The following is a 20,937-nucleotide window of genomic DNA, read 5'->3' as shown; positions in this document are numbered from 1 at the left end:
ACACTGGTTCCCCTTGGCCACCCTTCTGTTGCTCAGCTGGTCACAGCTGGAATCTGGAGATGGAAGGTCAAAGATGGGACAGACCTCAGGCCAGGCAGAATGAGAGCTGATGGTGGGGTCAGGGGCTTCTCAGAGGAGGCCTGGAGTGGAAGGAGGAGTGAGAGATGAAGCCCTCACCATTCCTTCAGAGCTACCAGGGCCAGAGGAGGCAGGGGAAGGACCAAGGGCCTTGACATCACTTCACAATCCAAAAGGAAACCATGGACTAAGCCTCTCCATAGTGTTTGGTAGGTGGTGGTCCAGGGGGTCCTCTAAGATCCTCTCAGGTGGCAGCCTGGCAGGGGAGTCCTCAGACAGGTGGGAGCCAGGGAGGGGACCCTCAGAAGGGGAGGGCTGTCTGGGTCTTGCTCTCTGCTGGACCAGGGCTGATACCAGCTCAGCTGGTGCTCACTAGCTGTTGAAATATCAAGATTATCCCATTCAAATTGGCAAGTAGCTGTTGCCCAAAGGTCTCTAAGTTTACCCTCCAGAGACTGGCCCAGCTCTCCTGGGCCAGGGGGATTCCTTTAGATCTCCCCATAATCCAGCAATGAAGAGGTTAACACCTGCCAGGCAGGGGGCCCCAGGACCGAGCCCTGTTTTATAACTTGACTAGAACCTGTGGTTGTAGCCCCAGACCTGTCCCAGGGTTGGTGCTAAATGAGTATTTGTTGAGTGAATGAATGAGCAACAGAGGAGAGAGAATCAGAGACCCAGAGGAATTAAAAGAGGCTAAGGGCCACAACAGGTGACAAAGAGATAGAGGAGGCTGGAATCAGGGAGGCAGTTCCCAGAAGATGCTGGGAAGGCCCAGCCTACTCCTCCTTGTTTTCCCTGGTTTGCAGCTTTTGAAGGCTCTTCCCATCCCCGGGCCTGTCCAGTCCCTGATTGGACAGCCCTGAGCAACCCCCCACTCCCAAACAGGACTTAGGCAGTGTCTTGGGGCAGAAGGCTGGGCCTGGGTGGAGCCTCCAGATGCTGAATCATTATATAAAGGATTCTGACCTGATATACCTCTTGCCCCAGGAAGGGCTAGAAAGCAAGCTTCCTGCTGAGCAAGTAGGGACAGAGAGTCTCTCTGGGACAGAGGCCACTGAGGGCCAGAAAGCCCGCCTGGCCAGCCGGGAGCAGTGCTACCAGAGTCTGCCACCCAGAGTCGGACCCCTGGCTGGCACCTGAGTTAGGGAAACTGGATACCTAGAATCCAACTGTCCTCCAGAGCCCACTGTGTGTCAGAGGCTGGAGCCCCTGAGGGGAGGTAGAAGTGAGCTGGGGAAGGGGCAGCAGGAAAGAAAAGGAAGAGGTTAGGGGCTCTACTCTTGACCCCATCCCTGCCCATTCCTGAGAAGCAGCCCTACCCTGCATCTGTTCTGGGGGGAGGCTGTCCCCTGGGGACCTAGGCCATACTCATGGGAGTGGCAGCTTTTCCTTTGGACTGGGGTTTGGGACACCATTACAGACACTCACGGGTTCCTTCCACACTATGACTCCCTCAGACAGGCGGGCCTGGGATGGGCTGCCGCTGCAGCGTAGACAGAGAGCCTCCCCTCCCACCAGCCCCATGGAATACTTGCCTTCACCCTGTGGAGGTGTCAGGTGTCAGAACCAATAGTGCCAGGGTTCCACACCTATTTAGAACCCTTCAGTGGCCCAGAACCCACTGAGTAGAGGCCCTGTGCCTTAGCAGGGCCTTCAGGGCCTTCCCAGCACCACCCCCAGCCTCCCCCAACCTGAGTTCCTGAACACACGGGATGCTTACACTGCCAGGCTCGGTCTATGTTGGTCCCACTTCTTATAATGTCTCCTCTTCCTTCTTCACTTGTCCAATTCATAGATTGTCCTTCCAGATCACCTTCATACATTCATTACCTTCTCAGGAAGCAATTCTCCATCTCAGTCCCCTCCCTTACCCCTATCCCTGGGGCCTCTGCAGCCCCTCCTTCTGGACCCCTGCAGTCTCTGTTCTTCTCTGGGTTGGTCACTTATCCCACTGGTAATCAAATTTCCTCCTAAGTGTCTGTCTCCACACCACACAGTGGTTCCTGGAGGAAGGGGCTATCTGGTTCATCTCCAAAGCCTGCCTCACAGTAAGTGTTCAATAAATGTCTGTCTCCTCCATGTCTGTCTACCGGGCCCCCAGTGGATGCCAATCTTGCTTGGGTAATGAGGAACTCTGGACTTGGAATTGAGAAGCCCTCCTTGCATTCAACCTCCCTCCGCTCCAGCTGCAGAGGCAGCCCAGGCTCTCTCACATCCACAGTGGGCACGCAGGGAACCTGGGTGTCATTGTGGCCCCTGCCCAGCCTGCTTCCCTGTGGTGCGGTACAGACTGGGGGTAGGAAGGGGGAGAGTCCCTTACCTTACACCGCTTGGAGTGGTGTAAGGGACTCCACTGCAGAGGCCCAGATGCCCCAGCCTGGTTAATCATCAGTGCCTGGAGAGCACTATTTATCTGTTTTCCATCTCTGCTTTTTCAGTAGGGAAAAAGATTAAGTAACCCCTAACTCTCTCTTGTGTTAACCCTAGAGGGGCCAGACCAGAGTTTTGTTTGTTTGTTTGTTTGTTTGTTTGTTTTCTGACAGAGTCTTGCTCTGTTGCCCACTCTGGAGCGCAGTGGCACGATCTTGCTCACTGCAACCTCTGCCTTCTGGATTCAAGCGATCCTCCTGCCTCAGCCTCCCGAGTAGCTGGGACTACAGGCGTACCACCACCACGCCCAGCTAATTTTTTTTTCTTGTATTTTTAGTAGAGACAGGGTTTCACTATGTTGGCCTGGCTGGTCTGGAATTCCTGACCTCAAGTGATCCACCCACCCCGGCCTCCTAAAGTGCTGGGATTACACGCGTGAGCCACCATACCCAGCCCAGACCGGGGTCTTTAAGGGCCACTTATTCTTTGGGAGACACTCTAAAGTAACATCATGTATGAGGGTGCGGGTTCTCCCACCCCCAGGTCCCACAGCTGTGCCCTATCAGGGCAGAACACACGGCGCCTTTCCAGGGTCGCATCCAAGGACCTGGCACCGTAACAGTGCCAGGGTCAGCGCCAGGACTGTGCGACTCCCTTCCCCAAGTCTTGGCCCTACCTTGGGCCGAGGGTCCAGGACCCCTCCGACGCCCCGCTCCTGGTCCCCGGGGCACTGGGCCTGCGGCAGGTGAGGGCGGGGCCTCCGTGAGCAGGGCCTCTGTGGGCGGGGCTCCGTGAAACCTGCCCTGCCGCCAGGGATTGTCTGCCAAAGCCTGCGAGCGCCAGCCGAGATCGCAGCCCAACCCATGGCCGGGTCTCCTAGCCGCGCCGCGGGCCGGCGACTGCAGCTTCCCCTGCTGTGCCTCTTCCTCCAGGGCGCCACTGCCGTCCTCTTTGCTGTCTTTGTCCGCTACAACCACAAAACCGACGCTGCCCTCTGGCACCGGAGCAACCACAGTAACGCGGACAATGAATTTTACTTTCGCTACCCAAGTGAGTGCGGGGTGAGGGCGCGCGGGAAGCAAAGACCCCAAGATTTGCAAAGACCCTCCGGTGTCTTGGGAGGGAGCATTTGGGTGCCCGCATTTAGCTGGGCAGCCATCTCGCTCTGAGGTGGAGGGGCTCTGGGTTTAAAATCTCACCCTTTCACTAGTGCCTGCTATGATCCAGGGTACCGTGCTGATACATATGCCTTATCTCACTTAGTCTATGAGTTAGACAAAGGTGGGGAAACTGAGGCTTGGTTAAGTGGCTGATTCAGGGTCACACAGTCACAAGTCAGGGAGTTGGGATTGGAAGCCAGATCTAGAGCCCCAGCTTTAACCATCCTCTTGTCCCACATCTCAGTTGGCCTAATTGGGCTTTGCTGGGCTGTTCCAGAGACTGCCTTTCCTAGGGGCTCCACCCCGAGCATGGGAAAGAGAATCCTGCTGGGCAGGGAAGGTAAGAGTGGGGTTGTGAGAGGTCATAATGGCAGGTGTTAGGTATGAATCGCCCACACGTGTAGGCAGCCAAGACCAGTTGGGATCAGGCATTTCTTCCCCAGTCCCTCAAAGCTGGTCCTCTCAGAGACAAAGAGAAAATGAGGCAACTGGCCAGTCGTGGTGGCTCACACCTGTAATCCCAGCATTTTGGGAGGCCGAGGCAGGCGGTTCACCTGAGGTCAGGAGTTCAAGGGCAGCCTGGCCAACATGGTGAAACCCCATCTTTATTAAAAATACAAAAATTAGGCCGGGCGCGGTGCCTCATGCCTGTAATCCCAGCACTTTGGGAGGCCAAGGTGGGTGGATCACGAGGTCAGGAGTTTGAGACCAGCCTAGCCAACATAGTGAAACTCCCATCTCTACTAAAAATACAAAAAATTAGCTGGGTGTGGTGGTGGGCACCTGTAGTCCCAGCTACTTGGGAGGCTGAGGCAGGAGAATCTCTTGAACCCAGGAGGCAGAGGTTGTAGTGAGTCAGGATCACGCCACTGCACTTCAGCATGGGTGACAGAGGGAGACTCCATCTTGAGAAAAAAAAAAAAATTAGCTGAGCGTGGTGGCAGGCGCCTGTAATCGCTGCTACTTGGGAGGCTGAGGCAGGATAATTGCTTGAACCCAGGAAGTGGAGGTTGCAGTGAGCCGAGATTCCACCACTGCACTCCAGACTGGGCAATGACAGAGTGAGACTCTGTCTCAAAAAAAAAAAAAAAAAAAAAAAGAAAGAAAAAAAGAAAGAAAATGAAGCACCCTCTACTTGCTAATCACAGAGCAGCAGCCCCCAGACTTGGCAGGAAGCATGGCAGTGTCATTAGTCCATTTCACAGAGGGGGAAGCTGAGTCTCAGAGGGGTTGTGAGTTGTTCACGATCACCCATCATGTGAGTGGCAGAGCTGGAACTAGAACTCAGGCATCCTAAGCTTTTTGCCCCACAAGTCACCTGCCTGCTGACAAGTTTCAATAAAGAGAGAGTTAACCTCCCACCCCCACCCTCGGCCCCATGGGAATAGAGCCTCACCTTCAAAGGTTGGGGACCCTGCCTTGCAATTCAGGCCCTAGGCAGCTGGGACCAAGAGCACCAGATCTCCCAGAATTTATCACAAGTGCTTGGGCAGGTCATCTCCAAGCCTCAGTTTTTCCCCATCTGAGCAAGGGGAAAAAGGATGCCTCAGTTTAAAGGAGATACATTCAAACAAGGCCTAGAGTGTGAGAGTCTCCTATTAAAAATTTCCAGCTCTCATTACCTTACTTTCTTTCTTTTTTTTTTTTTTTTTTGAGATGGAGTCTCACTCTGTTGCCCAGGCTGGAGTGCAACAGCGCAAACTCGGCTCACTGCAACCTTCACCTCCCAGGTTCAAGCGATTCACCCCCCTCAGCCTCCCGAGAAGCTGGGATTACAGGCACCCACCAAAACACCTAGATAAGTTTTGTATTTTTAGTAGAGATGAGGTTTCGCCATGTTGGCCAGGCTGGTCTTGAATTCCTGACCTCAGGTGATCCACCCGCCTCGGCCTCCCAGTGTGCTGGGATTACAGGTGTGAGCCACTGCACCTGGCCCTATTACCCTACTTTCTGTATGCAGAGCTGGTGGCAGGCTATCCCCACCTCACCCTGTTCTAGACCCAACAAAATGAAGCTCAAAATGCTGAGGATATAGAGAGTGAGGTGGAAACTTGGACTTGGGTGTGAAGCACCAGAGCCCCCACCCACCCTAGGCAGAAGGGGCTACAGCTCCTCCCTCCCCATATTTCATCCACAGCCCTGGCTAGAAAAGAAGGATAGAGAGTTGGGAGGGAACAGTCCAGAGTCTGACAGAAGTAAGCTGTTGCGTAAAGGTCTGACCTGGCTGCTTGCCATGAACCCCTGACTTGCTTCTCCTCGAAGCCTCCTTATTACAAAGCTTTCCCTGGAGTCCAGCCTCTTGCCCCTGTGCTGCAATGGTAGGCTTTCCTGGGACATACAGCATTTCATCCCTGAATTGCAATAAGAGAGATATAAAAGGTGGGATTCCTACTTCTTTTTCTGCCCTAGGTTTCCATTCCTGTGGACTTGGATACTGTTGTGGGGGAAGGTTGGGGAGGCGGGAGGTGCAAGGTCCCTAGGGCCTGGGGCTTTGATGAGCCGGGTCCTCACCTGTCCTTGTGCCAAGGGAAGGGGTCAGGGCCAGAGGGAGGTGCAGCCACTGCCCTTTGATTCGGGAGATGAAAGGGAGTTGTGTGACTGTTGTTGAGCTCCAGGACTGGCCAATGCCAAGACATGGCTAGTCTGAGGGTCCGTCTGTTTTCTCTGCTGGAAGGACGCTGAGAGCCCATCTGGTTCACCCACTCAGATGCTGAGAGTGAGTCAGAGAGGTCATGTGACCTGGCCAAGTCACACAGCAAGTTACAGAAGGAGCCAGGCTAGAACCAGGTCTCTTGATTGCCCATCTGTGGCCTTCCCCCTACACTACAAGCCTCTTCTTCCAGAAAGCAAGTGATGGAAAAATAACAAAGAAGAGGAAAGAGCCAGGGCTAAAGGGCCACAGAAGCAAACATGAGAAAGGGTTCTGAAAAAATATGGACAGGTTCTTTTTTTATACATCTCATAGACCTTACTTGCAGAGAGAGGGATTTAGGATAGATGGAATCAGGATCTTCTTGGAAGAGGTGGGCGATGAAGGATGTGACCAGGACCAGAGTGGCTTGTGATCTCTTCCAGGAGAGAGAATACAGCTCCACTGTCCCCTAGAGGCAGGCGGGATGAATGGTGGGGAAGTTGGGGGAGATGGCCCCCTCAGCTCCCCCTGCTTCTTCTTGATTATCATATTTAATATCCATACTTTACAGATGAGAAAACAGGCTCAGAGGGTTGTCCAAGGTCATAAGATCAGAAGGAGGTGGGGAGACCTGGAATCAACTGATTCATTGAAACAGGGTCTCACTCTGTCATCCAGGCTGGAGTGCAGTGGCATGATCACAGTTCATTGTAGCCTCCACATCCCAGGCTCAAGCAGTTCTCCTGCCTCAGCCTCCCAAAGTGCTTGGATTACAGGCATGAGCCACCACGCCCGGCCAGACCTAGAATTTAAATCGATCTCTGTTAGATGCCAAAGCCCCAGCTTTAACAGCTGTCTTCTCCCATAATCTTGTCTGGTCCAGGAGTTATCTAGTTGCAGAGGGGCAGCAAGGGAAGGAGGGAGAGTAACAGGTGGCTTTGGAGAGCTTTATCTTCTCTCCAATCAAAGGTGCTTGGGGCTGGGCACCGTGGTTCATGCTGTTATCCCAGCACTTTGGGAAGCTGAGGTGAGAGGACTGCTTGAAAGCCAGGAGTTTGAGGCCAGCCTGGGCAACAAACAAAGTGAGACCTCGTCTCTATAAAAAATAAAAAAAATTAGCCGAGTATGGTAATAAGTTCCTGTAGTCCTAGCTACTCTGGAGGCTGAGGAGGGAAGATTGCTTGAGCCCAGGAGGTTGAGGCTGCAGTGAGCTGTAATGGCACCACTGCACTCAAGCCTGGGCAACAGAGCAAGACTCTGTCTCAAAAAAATAAAAAAGTGTATGGATTTGGTGGGGGTGGGGTGGGGTGGGCATCAGACTCCGTCCCATCCGCACAGGCATCCTCTAAAGGGGATGTTGAGAGGTTGCCTTATTTCTTCTTCCACCTCCAGCTGGAACATCCCCTCACCTCTCAGAGCCCAAAAAGAATTTCTCATTGTGGAATGTTCCCAGAGAAGGAGATTTCTTGATGTTTAGACTCCAGTTGAAAGGCCAGAGCCTTGAGTTTTGATTCCAAACAAACCTGGGGTGGGAGATGTAAACATTTATACCACACAAGTTCTGGACTGGTTTTGGCATGTAATGGTCAGGAGCCCTTGGACCCAACACCCTTCCTTATCTTGCTGTCCTTGAGCACAAGAATAGACATGGATTCTCTTTACTGTTTGCACAAGGAGAAAAGCAGCTAGGCAGTGAGGCTAAAAGAACTTAGGGTGCAGGCTGAGTTTTAAGTGATGCCTCTCCCTTTCTGTTTTTTTTTTTTCCCCTGTCATCTCAAATGTTTATCATTTATTTGTGTTGGGAACATTCAGTATCCTCCTCCTGTTTGAGATGATATAATATATTATTGTTAACTATAGTCACTCTACAGTGCTATAGGGTCCTCAACCCCTAGGCTGGTTAGGACGGGGGCCGCACAGCAGGAGGTGAGTGAATATTACTGCCTGAGCTCCGCCTCCTGTTAGATCATGGCTGCATTAGATTCTTATAGGAGCGCGAACCCTATTGCGAACTGTGCATGTGAGGGATCTAGATTGTGCACTCGTTATGAGAATCTAATGCCTGATTATCTGAGATGGAACAGTATCAATCCAAAACCATCCCCCACCCCCAAACCGTTTGTCCAGGAAACTGGTCCCTGGTGCCAAAAAGGTTGGGGATCGCTAGGTATAGATCACTAGAACTTATTCCTTCTATCTTAGATGTAATTAACTGTAATTTTGTATCCTATAACAATCTCTCCCTATTCCCCCTTCCCTCACTCTTCTGTCTTTATTATCCTTTGTTCTACTTTTTACTTCTAATGAGAGCAACTTTTTTTAGCTTCCACATATGAGTGAGAACATGCGGTGTTTAACTTTCCATTCCTGGCTTATTTCACTTATAATGTCCTCCAGTTCCATCCATGTTGCCACGAATGACAGGATTCCATTTTTTTTTTTTTTTTTTTTGAGATGGAGTTTCGCTCTTGTTGCCCAGGCTGGAGTGCGATGGCACAATCTCGGCTCACCACAACCTCTGCCTCCCGGGTTCAAGCGATTCTCCTGCCTCAGTCTCCTGAGTAGCTGGGATTATAGGTACCCACCACCACACCTGGCTAATTTTGTATTTTTAGTAGAGACAGGGTTTTTCCATGTTGGTCAGGCTGGTCTTGAACTCCCGACCTCAGGTGATCTGCCTGCCTCGGCCTCCCAAAGTGCTGGGATTACAGGCATGAGCCACTTCACCTGGCCAGAATTCCATTCTTTTTTTATGGCTGAATAGTATTCCACTGTGTATATATACCACATTTTCTTTATCCATTCATCTGTTACTGCTTTAGGATCTGGATGATTTGGGGAGTGGGTAGGTCTGGAGAAGCAGTGCAGAGTTGGGGACATTTAGTGTCCCAACCCTAGGGCTGGCAGCTGCAGACCTCTAATTTCTTTCTTTTTTGAGACAGAGTTTCGCTCTTGTTGCCCAGGCTGGAGTGCAATGGCACTATCTTAGCTCACTGTAACCTCCACCTCCCGGGTCAAGCGATTCTACTGCCTCAGCCTTCCTAGTAGCTGGGGGGTTACAGCTGTGCACCACCACACCTGGCTAATTTTTGTATTTTTGGTAGAGACGGGGTTTTGCCATGTTGGCCAGGCTGGTCTTGAACTCTTGACCTCAGGTGATCCACCCACCTTGGCCTCCCAAAGTGCTGGGATTACAGGCGTGAGCCACTGCGCCCGGCCTCAGACCTCTAATTTCAGCACATATCCAGCCCTCTTCCAGGGCCTTGCTAACTCATTTCCTATCTGCCCATGCATATGGCACAAAAAAAAAAAAAAAAAAAGCATAAAAGCATGCTTCTGTCAAAGTTACTGATTGCATTCTAAAGTTCAGTAATTGAGCCAGGTGTGGTGGCTCATGCCTGCAATCCCAGCTACTCATGAGGCTGAGGTGAGATGATTGCTTGAGGCCAGGAGTTTGAGAGCAGCCTGGGCAGCAACATAGCAAGACTGACATCTCTACAAAAATAAATAAAATTCAATAATTATTTTCTGACTTGTCGGTGTGCCTCATCAGATTCCACAAAAAGAAGGGGAGCATAATTTTTGTTTTCTTTTTCTTTTTTTTTTTTTTTGACACGGAATCTCACTCTGTTGCCAGGCTGGAGTGCAATGGCGCTATCTCGGCTCACTGCAACCTCCACCTCCTGGGTTCAAGTGATTCTCCTGTCTCAGCCTCCCGAGCAGCTGGGACTACAGGCACATGCCACCATGCCCAGCTAATTTTTGTATTTTTAGTAGAGATGGGGTTTTACCATGTTGGCCAGGATGATCTCGATCTCTTGACCTTGTGATCTACCCGCCTCGGCCTCCCAAAGTGCTGGGATTACAGGCATAAGCCACCATGCCCGGCCTGTTTCCTTTATGATCAATCTTTCTACAAGAGATTTGAAGTCATTTACAACCAAAACATGTGTATAAGAAAAGCAAAGGAGAGAAGCAGAACATAAATAATGAACCACATATAGGGCCTACAGTTGTCCAGTTGTGATTCCAGTGGAACACTGAGCTCCAGGCAGCCAAGGAAGCCTCACACTTGCAGTTCTTTGACTCTTCCATGCCTGTCTTCCTCGCTCTGTGAGAGCACGGACTGTGGCTGCCTTGATGACAGCTACATTCCCAGAGCCCAGTCCATGGTGCTCAGCACCTCAGCTGCCTGAAAGTGGGAAAGCAGACCGGTTCCTGGGGGAAGTGGCTGGGTGCTGTGGCTTATGTCTGTAATCTGAACACTTTGGGAGGCCGAGGCAGGTGGATCACTTGAGATTAGGAGTTTGAGACCAGCCTGGCCAACATGGTGAAGCCCCGCTTCTACTAAAAATACAAAAATTAGCCAAGCAGGGTGGTACGTGCCTGTAATCCCAGCTACCGGAGAGGCTGAGGCATGAGAATCACTTGAACCCAGGAGGCGGAAGTTGAAGTGAGCTGAGATCACGCCACTGCATTCCAGCCTGGGTGACAGAGCGAGACTTTTTTAAAAAAAAAAAGAAAGAAAATTTTCACATGAAGCTATAAAATTGGGGTTTAGGGTGATAATAGCCCATTTCTCAATAACATATTTACAACAAATGCAGTAACAGTGCTCATAACACGCTTTCTCTGGTGTTTCTTGATTAAAGTAAAAAATATAGCATGGTATTACTATGTACATAGACCCAAGACAAAGAAAACAGGACCAGATGGTTGGGCTGAACATCAGACTAGGTTGATTCAAACCTTATTTACAAGTTTACAAATAGATGGGAGGGGGGCAGTTACAGAACAAGGTAATCACTAAAGCAAAGTGTTTGCATTTACCTCTTTTTCATTCTTTTTTTTTTTCTGAGACGGAGTCTTGCTCTGTAGCCCAGGCTGGAGTGCAGTGACATGATCTTGGCTCACTGCAAGCTCCACCTCCTGGGTTCACGCCATTCTCCTGCCTCAGCCTCCCAAGTAGCTGGGACTACAGGTGCCCACCACCACACCCGGCTATTTTTTTGTATTTTTAGTAGAGACGGGGTTTCACTGTGTTAGCCAGGATGGTCTCAATCTCCTGACCTCGTGATCTGCCCGCCTCGGCCTCCCAGAGTGCTGGGATTACAGGTGTGAGTCACCATGCCCAGCCGACCTCGTTTTCAATATTACTGTATGTTATTATTTTTTAGAGATGGGGTCTCACTCTGCCACCCAGGCTGGAGTGCAGTGATGTGATCATAACTCACTGTAGCCTCAAACTCCTGAGCCCAGGTGATCCTTTTGCTTCAGCCTCCTGAGTAGCTATAGGCACCTGCCACCATGCCAAGCTGATTATTATTATTGTTTTATATAAATGGGGGGGGGGGTCCACTATGTTACCCAGGCTAGTCTTAACCTCCTGACCTCAAGCAGTCTTCCCTACTCAGCCTCCAAAACACTGGGATTACAGGTGTGAGCCACTGTACCCAGCCTTATATATTATTTTTATCGGTTTAGCTTTTTATGCAGAGTGGTACAGAATAGAAACCAAACAGAAAAGGCCCCAAATCTTCCTGCCCATAAACCTCACTGACTCTTTAAAAATTTCAAGTAATTCATCTATAAAGTTAAAATATTCAAACTATAGAAAGAAACTAAAAAGTAAAATCACCCTTCCCAGAGTCACCATGTTGCACAACTCCAGGGGGCATCATTTGCATTGAAGTTGTGCAACACAGCAGCCTTGTCTCCTTCTTCCTTCAATTCCTTTTCTCTGAGGTCATCTCTGTTAACAGTTTAAAGCTATTTCCTGAATTTTTTTTTTTTTTTGAGACAGACTCTTGCTCTGTCACCCAGGCTGGAGTGCAGAGGTATGATCTTGGCTCACTGCAGCGTCTGCCTCCTGGGTTCAGGCAATTTTTGTCCCTCAACCTCCCGAGCAGCTGGCATTACAGGTGCGTGCCACCATGCCTAGATAATTTTTGTATCTTTTGTAGAGACCGGGTTTCGCCATGTTGGCCAGGCTGGTCTTGAACTCCTGGCCTCAAGCAGTCCACCCGCCTTGGCCTCCCAAAGTGCTGGGATTACAGGTGTGAGTTACTGTGCCCAGCCTCCTTAAAATTTTTAAAAAAATAACCGGGCACAGTGGGCCTCACCTGTAGTCCCAGCAACTTAGGAGGCCAAAGTGGGAGGACTGGCTGAGTACAGGAGTTTGAGGCTGCAGTGAGCTATGATCATGCCACTGCACTCTTCCCTGGGTGACAGAGCGAGACATCCAGTAATAATAATAACTTAAAAATCCTCAAAAGGAAGAGGTAGTCTCTGAAGTATGAGGGATGAAGGGTAGATGTCAAGAAGGACTTTCTAGCAGAGAGGAAATGTTGAAGTCTGTAGTGGGGAGAATTTTGAGCATGGAGAGAGTCAGCAGCAGAAAAGAGCACAGGTTGGACTTCCAGCCAGTCTGTTGTAAGAGACCCAGGGATGGGGCAAATGAATAGAGCAGAAGGCTTTACTCCCTTGCTCTGACACGAGGACAGCAGGGATGTCGGGGTCCCACTGCTCCAAGCTGGCCAGCTCTGCGCAAGTGGCTCAGGGCTGGGAGCCCCTGACATGCCTGGGGAGTTTTATAGGCTCGGCTCAAGGCAGCCCTGGCTGGTGAGAGCCAGGGGCACTGGCAGGGTAGCTGACTGGATTGTGGGCTATGGCTAGAGCAGCCCCCAAGTGCCCCACCTGTCCCTGCCTGCTGCAGGCTTCCAGGACGTGCATGCCATGGTCTTCGTGGGCTTTGGCTTCCTCATGGTCTTCCTGCAGCGTTACGGCTTCAGCAGCGTGGGCTTCACCTTCCTCCTGGCCGCCTTTGCCCTGCAGTGGTCCACACTGGTCCAGGGCTTTCTCCACTCCTTCCACGGTGGCCACATCCATGTTGGCGTGGAGAGGTGGGCAGCCGCCACCCACCCAGCTCCCCAAGGTTCACTCGGGAGGCCCCTGCCCATTGGCCCCGGATCTAGCCCTGTCCTTCAAGTCTGCTTCCTGACTCACGATTCTGGGTGTCACTTGGTTTCTCTAGGTGTCCTGCCTGTCCTTATTGCCTGACTTCCTCTCCCATCCTTGACCCTCACACTCAGCTCCACCTCCTCATTCTTTAGGGCCCTTGTTCTCCAAGAGCTGTGGAAGGGTAGACAGCTCTGGTTCTTCCACCTATTGTGGGCTTTGTCAGATGAGTCACAGAACCTCCTTGAGACTCGATTTCCTCATCTACAAACAGGGCCAGGTGATCCCTTCCAACTCCAGGGAGGAGCTTGAGCTCCTTGTCTTCTCTCCAGAACTCCAACCCCACCCCACCCACCACATCATGCTGTCCTGGCTTCATGCCAGGCAGGAACCCAGAGGCCAGCCTCTCTGACCCCTCTTGTGCTCCCACTTCTGCCCCATCCCCAGCATGATCAATGCTGACTTTTGTGCGGGGGCCGTGCTCATCTCCTTTGGTGCCGTCCTGGGCAAGACCGGGCCTGCCCAGCTGCTGCTCATGGCCCTGCTGGAGGTGGTGCTGTTTGGCATCAATGAGTTTGTGCTCCTTCATCTCCTGGGGGTGAGAGTCTGGGAAGGGATGGAGTCGGGGCTGGGGGGTGGTCAAGGTCAGCCTCTGAGCCAGGAGCGTGGGGGCGGGGGCGGGGTGCTGCCTCTCACCCCACCTCCCCAGGTGAGAGATGCCGGAGGCTCCATGACTATCCACACCTTTGGTGCCTACTTCGGGCTCGTCCTTTCGCGGGTTCTGTACAGGCCCCAGCTGGAGAAGAGCAAGCACCGCCAGGGCTCCGTCTACCATTCAGACCTCTTCACCATGATTGGTGAGGCCTTCGAGGTGCGGTAGCAGGGCAGGGGGCTGGTCTGGAGGCCTCATCTGGGCCAGAGGTGACTGTCTCTCGGGGTGCTGACTGCAGTCCTGGGGTTGTGGGCATTCACTTCCCATTTGGATTCTGCTGTGAGAGCTCTGGGACCTGCCTGCACTTATCATTCTCAACAGTTTTATGACAAGTTCAGCTTGGGGAATGCATATGCCCTGGGTCCTTTCTAAATCCACCTCCATCCTACTTAAAACCTTCCAGGGCTCCCACCAGCCACAGGTTAGAAAGTGGCCTCCTCACCTGCCACGTCAGCCCCTCCTCCTCCCTCCTCGCTGGCTCAGGCTCCAGCCAGACTCAGCTTTTGCCTGCCCTCACCTCCAGGCCTTTGCCTGTCTGGTTCCCGGCAAACAGGCAATCTCTGCCGGCCCCTGGTGCTGCCTTTCGCCTCCTAAGGATATTTCCTCCCGGGAGATTCCTGATGCCTGGAAGCCCCTGCACTCTCAGGCAGGGATAAGGAGAGGAAGGGTCTTAGGTCACCCCAGGGACCCATAGGAGCTAGGAGCCCTGTCATCTGTCATCAACACCTGCTTCTTCTTCTTCTTTTTTTTTTTTTTTTTTTTTTGAGACGGAGTCTTGCTCTGTTGCCCAGGTTGGAGTGCAGTGGTGCGATCTCAGCTCACCACAACCTCTGCCTCCTGGGTTCAAGCAATTCTCCTGCCTCATCCTCCCGAGTAGCTGGGATTACAGGCGCGTGCCACCACACCCGGCTAATTTTTTATATTTTTGGTAGAGACAGGGTTTCACCATGTTGGCCAGGCTGGTCTCGAACTCCTGACCTCAGGTGATCCACCCACCTCGGCCTCCCAAAGTGCTGGGATTACAGGCGTGAGCCACTACGCCCGGCCACCACCACCTGCTTCTAAGCATGTGCCTCCACCTCGGCTTCTGTTCCTCTATTTTCATAACTGCAGACAGAAGGCAAATCTGTATTTTTAATTTTTTTTTCATAGAAGGTATTGAATAGGGACTGAAGTACCTATTCCTATATGAAACAGAGAGACTGGCTTAGGATTGCTCAGCACTGCTGGGTCGGAGTACAAAGAACCCCAGGCCAGCTGAGGCCTCCTTGCCCTTTGAGACCCAGATAAATTTGCCTTGAATTCCAAAGGCTTCCCCAAGTTTTCCAGGCGTTCCCAGGAGACTTACATTCTCAGCTGTCTGCCTCCCAGCTCCTGGATTTTAGTGTCACCCAGACAGGAATGAGGCCCCTTCCTGGATTCTCCCACAAACGCTCCACCTACAGGATGCAAATGTGAGTGTGGGAGATTTTACTCAAGATTGCCGGGCTGCTGGGAGAAGCCACACCCAACAGACTCCTCAGGACGTGGTGGTCCCTAAGCCTCCCACCTTGCTGGCTTACACCACAGGGTCCCCAGCCTTCTCCTTCACCTTGTTGTTTGGGTCCTTCTCTCTCTCCCTCCAGGATGGACCTGGGAACCTCATGCAGGAAGGCAGGGTAAATGCGCTCCCAGTTCTTTCCCAAAATGCACAGACCCAGCCCGTTCAGTACTCAGCAAACAGAGGCCTCTCCCAAACACTGAAGGGTCCACCCTCTCTAGGAGAGATTGAGGTTATCATTGTTTTCCTGATATGTGTATCAAGTACCCAGCATAGTCCCTGACATGCAGTGGCCTTTGCCTTTTTTCCTTTCCTTTCTTTTTCTTTTTCTTTTGTTTTTTGAGATGGAGTCTTGCTCTGTCTCCCAGGCTGGAGTGCAGTGGCATGATCTTGGCTCACTGCAACCTCCACCTCCCAGGTTCAAGCAATTCTCCTGCCTCAGCCTCCTGAGGAGCTGGGATTACAGGAGTGCGCCACCATGCCTGGCTAATTTTAGTAGAGACGGGGTTTCACCATGTTGGTTAGGCTGGTCTCAAACCCCGAACCTTGCGATCTGCCTGCCTCGAGCCTCCCAAAGTGCTGGGATTATAGGCGTGACCCACTGTGCCCGGCCTTCTTTACCTTTTTTGATACTTAAAAAATGCCAATGTTCTGGCCGGATGCAGTGGCTCACACCTGTAATCTCAGCACTTTGGGAGGCTGAGGTGGGTGGATCACCTGAGGTCAGGAGTTCAAGACCAAACTGGCCAACATGGTGAACCCCCCCCTCCATCTCTACTAAAAATACAAAAATTACCTGGGTGTGGTGGTGGGCGCCTGAAGTCCCAGCTACTTGGGAGGCTGAGGCAGGAGAATCACTTGAACCTGGGAGGCAGAGATTGCAGTGAGCTGGGATCATGCCACTGCACTCCAGCCTGGGCGGTACAGTGAGACCTTGTCTCAAAAAAAAAAAAAAAAATTCAACGTTACGTGGTTTTCAACCAAGTAGTTTCTTTTTGTGCCAGTGACCTTCAATAGCTGCCATTTGCTGGGTGTTTTGTGCCTGCCAGGCCATGGGCTATGCATTTATGTGCATTGCCTCATTTAATTGCCACTTGATGAGGCGGTATTATTATTGTTGTTGTTGTTATTATTATTATTATTATTATTGAGATAGGGTCTGGCTCTGCAGCCCAGGCTGGAGTATAGTGGCACGATCTCAGCTCACTGCAACCTCTGCCTTCCATTCTCAAGCGATCCTCCTGCCTCAGCCCCCCAAGTAGCTGGAACTACAGGCATGTGCTACCATGCCCAGCTAATTCCTTTGTATTTTTGGTAGAGATGGGATTTCACTATGTTGTCCAGGCTGGTCTCAAACTCCTGAGCTCAAGTGATCTGCCTGCCTCAGCCTCCCAAAGTGCTGGGATTACAGGCGTGAGCCCCCGTGCCCAGCCCAAGGTGGTATTATTATCAATCCCACTGAACAGATGAGGAAACTGAGGCTGCTGAGGGTAAGTGACTTGCCTGCAGTTATACAACTTGTACCTTGCGTGGGAGTCACTTCCTTCTTCTCACTCCGCCTGCCTGTCCACCATCTAGGGACCATCTTCCTGTGGATCTTCTGGCCTAGCTTCAACGCTGCACTCACAGCGCTGGGGGCTGGGCAGCATCGGACGGCCCTCAACACATACTACTCCCTGGCTGCCAGCACCCTTGGCACCTTTGCCTTGTCAGCCCTTGTAGGGGAAGATGGGAGGCTTGACATGGTATGGGGAAGAGGACTTCAGAGAGGCAGAGGGGGTGGCCTGGTCAGGGGAGGAGAGGTCTGAGACCCTCAAGAAAGATTCTCCCGGGGAACAGATAAGGGCACAGGCGGCTATGGGGTCAGAATGGGAGGCGATATGGTAGCAGGACAATGAGAGGTTAGATGGCAGAGGGACTTCCAGAAGCAGTAGGTGTCACTGTGGTGTGTAGGGTTGGGTTGCTGTGGGTGTGACAATCTGAAAGGGCCTCCAACACCTTGCTCTTCCCTTAGGTCCACATCCAAAATGCAGCGCTGACCGGAGGGGTTGTAGTGGGGACCTCAAGTAAAATGATGCTGACACCCTTTGGGGCTCTGGCAGCTGGTTTCTTGGCTGGGACTGTCTCCACGCTGGGGTACAAGTTCTTCACGGTATAGATGCCTCTTGGGGCCTGGGCAGAACATGGAGTCTTTGGTACCTTTCCTCCCGCCTCTCCAACAGGACAAGGTGGTGGGGAGTGGGCACAGGAGACTCATGATCTGTCTTGCCCTCCAGCCCATCCTTGAATCGAAATTCAAAGTCCAAGACACATGTGGAGTCCACAACCTCCATGGCATGCCGGGGGTCCTGGGGGCCCTCCTGGGGGTCCTTGTGGCTGGGCTTGCCACCCATGAAGCTTACGGAGATGGATGAGTTTCCTCCCAACCCGCACTGCAGTCGTCATCCATCTGGAATGACCTCTGTCATTCTCTTTCACTGTGTGTGACCAAGAAAAAAGAATGAATGAATTCATTCATTCATTCATCCATATTCTGGGAGCAAAGGAAATTGGAGTTAACAAAACCAACCCAGAAACTGCCCTCCTGGTCCTCTATCAAGTGCAGCAGAAGGTCGTGGAACAAATGACTTCAAGAGTGTTACTTGTTACTGAAGGGTCAGTAAGAGATAATGACCCTTAGGATCTATTTTTGCACATCAAGGGTGGGCAAAAGCAACCCGCAAATGGAGTCTTGAAAGGTGCCTAGGTGTCTGCTGGCCTACAAGGGTGGGAAGGTGTTCCAGGCTGTGGGCCTGGCTTGAGCAGCGGCCTGGAGGTGAGACTCAGCCTGGCATGCACCCTCGAGACCCTCTTGGCCACTTCCTGTTCCCCAGTGTGAGTTCCAGTGCCATGAGCAGCCCTGGCCCCAGGCTGCATCCCTCTCTCCCCCTACCCCTGCCTTTCCTCCATCTGGTCTCCCTGCAGCCTGGAGAGTGTGTTTCCACTCATAGCCGAGGGCCAGCGCAGTGCCACGTCACAGGCCATGCACCAGCTCTTCGGGCTGTTTGTCACACTGATGTTTGCCTCTGTTGGCGGGGGCCTTGGAGGTGAGTAACCTTGGATTTTCTAGAGGAAGGGGCATGGGATCCTATAAGCCTGACATGAATTCATTCACTCATAGATATTTATGGAGCATCTACTTTGTGCCATAAAGTAGGGATTGGGTTGTGGGTTAAGGGGTAACCAACCTCCTGCAGGCACAAAGGTGCATGCAGGTGCTTGATCCTTTCTGGTGCCGAGGGCAGCTGGGGAGTCCGCGAGGGGTGAGCGAGGCCCTCTCTTACGGGTCTATGCTTGCCTGTGCTGCTCCCTCTGCCCACTAGAGGGAAGCCCAACCTCAGGCTGAGGCCTAGAAGGGGACGGCTGCACCATGTGGGGCAGGGACAAGGAGGGGAGGAGACGGCCTGCCGCCTCCAGACCCCAGTGCGAAAACCTTCCACAGAGGCACACTGTCCATGGCCCTGGGTCAGGCAGTCGCTCTTCATGTTTGGCCTTAGTCTTTTTGGCCTTCAAAATAAAACCTGATTCAGCATCCCCTCCCTTCTGCTCTCACCTGGAGATTTCCTTCCTTCCCTCCCTCCCTCCCTCCCTCCCTTCCTCCCTTCCTTCCTTCCTCCCTTCCTCCCTCCCTTCCTTCCTTCCTTCCTTCCTTCCTTCCTTCCTTCTTCTTTCTTTTTTTTTTTTTGATGGAACCTTGCTCTGTAACCCAGGCTGAAGTGCAGTGGTACGATCTTGGCTCACTGCAACCTCTGTCTCCCGGGTTCAAGCCATTCTCCTGCCTCAGCCTCCGAGTAGCTGGGACTACAGGTGCCTGCCACCATACCTGGCTAATTTTTGTATTTTTAGTAGAGACGGGGTTTCACCATGTTGGCCAGGCTGGTCTCAGACTCCTGACCTTAGGTGATCTGCCTGCCTCGGCCTCCCAAAGTGCTGGGATTATAGGCGTGAGCCACCGTGCCTGGCCTAGAATCTACACTCTTTTAAAAAGAGATTCCCAGGTGATTTGATTGCATGTTAACGTCTGCAAAGCACTAGGTTAGATGTGAATACAGGCGCCCACCACCATGCTGGGATTATTATTATTATTATTATTATTATTTTGTATTTTTAGTAGAGGTGGGGATTCACCGTGTTAGCCTGGGTGGTCTCGATCTCCTGACCTTGTGATCCGCCCGCCTTGGCCTCCCAAAGTGCTGGGATTACAGGCATGAGCCACCACACCCTGCCTAATTTTTGTATTTTTAGTAGAGATGGGCTTGCTTTCACTATATTGGCCAGGCTGATCTTGAACTCCTGACCTTAAGTGACCCATCTGCCTCAGCCTCCCAAAGTGCTGGGATTATAGGCATGAGCCACTGCGCCCGGCCACAATAAGCATTTCCTGTGCCCCTCCTGTGTGGGAAGCCATAGAAAGCTCAGCAGCTGTGGTTCATGATGGAATCAGGAACTGGTCTATTACCAACTGCACACATTGAGCAAATTATTTAACTTCTCTGAGTCTTGTTTCTTTGTTTGTAATACAGGAATAATATTGGCCTTGCAGGGTTGTTGTGATTACTCAGGAAAGCAAGACTAGTCAAGCACTTTGCACAGGGCCTGGCACATAGTAGATGCTCAACAAATAACGCTGTGTTTTGCCTGCACAGGCATCATATTGGTCTTATGCCTCCTAGACCCCTGTGCCCTGTGGCACTGGGTGGCACCCTCCTCCATGGTGGGGGGCAGAGAAGCCTCACAGATCCTCCCCTACCACCACCAGGGCTCCTGCTGAAGCTACCCTTTCTGGACTCCCCCCCAGACTCCCAGTGCTACGAGGACCAAGTTCACTGGCAGGTGAGACATTGCTGGGCTCTCACACCCTCTGAGTCCCCCTTCCCTGCCTCGCCTCCTGTGGCCCAAGTTGCCTTCTTCCTTCCTTGCTGCTCCTTCTCATCTGGGGTACACCCCTGAACTGTGGCTTCCAGGCTCCTGGAGCTACCCTTTCACCTCTACCCACTCCTGCCTTCCAGGTGCCTGGCGAGCATGAGGATAAAGCCCAGAGACCTCTGAGGGTGGAGGAGGCAGACACTTATGCCTAACCCACTGCCAGCCCCTGAGAAGACACGCTCCTTTTCGAAGATGCTGACTGGCTGCTACTAGGAAGTTCTTTTTGAGCTCCCATTCTGCTCAAGAAGGGAGCCATGAGCCAGAAGAAGGCCCCTTTCCACAGGCAGCGTCTCCACAGGGAGAGGGGCAGCAGGAGGCTGGGAAATGGTGGGGAGTGGGGCCGTAACTGGGTACAGTAGGGGGAACCTCACCAGATACCCAACCCGACTGCCCTACCAGCCTGTACATGGGTAGAAGAGGCCAAATTGAGGCACCCAAGTGATCCACTGGCCCCACGTCACACAGTTACAGTGAAGCCCAAGCCAGGCCTGGTTGAGGGTGATAAACGCCACTGTCTCTAAGG

The 20,937-nt window shown here is 52.1% G+C and overlaps 1 protein-coding gene and 1 long non-coding RNA gene across 3 annotated transcripts in view; one reads left to right on the top strand and one right to left on the bottom strand.

Annotated features, from left to right (window-relative positions):
* LOC129526780 (uncharacterized) overlaps positions 1–3,232 on the bottom strand; it is a 14,983-nt gene extending 11,751 nt beyond the window's left edge. Inside the window, exons 1-2 of one of the 2 annotated variants that reach the window (XR_008671516.2) lie at positions 3,125–3,232; positions 1,799–1,891 (exon numbers count right to left, since the gene is read on the bottom strand). This is a non-coding gene — a long non-coding RNA (uncharacterized lncRNA). The remainder of the gene's footprint in view (positions 1–1,798; positions 1,892–3,124) is intronic. The other variant, XR_010129347.1, reaches the window with a different exon arrangement.
* Positions 3,221–20,937, top strand: RHBG (Rh family B glycoprotein). The gene is given in 9 exon segments (XM_063694083.1): positions 3,221–3,498; positions 12,956–13,142; positions 13,645–14,054; positions 17,028–17,194; positions 17,464–17,601; positions 17,726–17,886; positions 18,414–18,535; positions 20,248–20,321; positions 20,498–20,937. Coding segments are annotated over 9 exon segments (1,515 nt in total). The 5' UTR covers positions 3,221–3,311; the 3' UTR covers positions 20,567–20,937.

The sequence above is a fragment of the Gorilla gorilla genome, chromosome 1 (genome assembly GCF_029281585.2).
Source record: "Gorilla gorilla gorilla isolate KB3781 chromosome 1, NHGRI_mGorGor1-v2.1_pri, whole genome shotgun sequence".
In the NCBI taxonomy this organism is placed as follows: domain Eukaryota; kingdom Metazoa; phylum Chordata; class Mammalia; order Primates; family Hominidae; genus Gorilla; species Gorilla gorilla.
The sequence above is the reverse complement of the archived record's forward strand: the minus strand, read 5'-3'. Positions and strand labels throughout refer to the sequence as shown.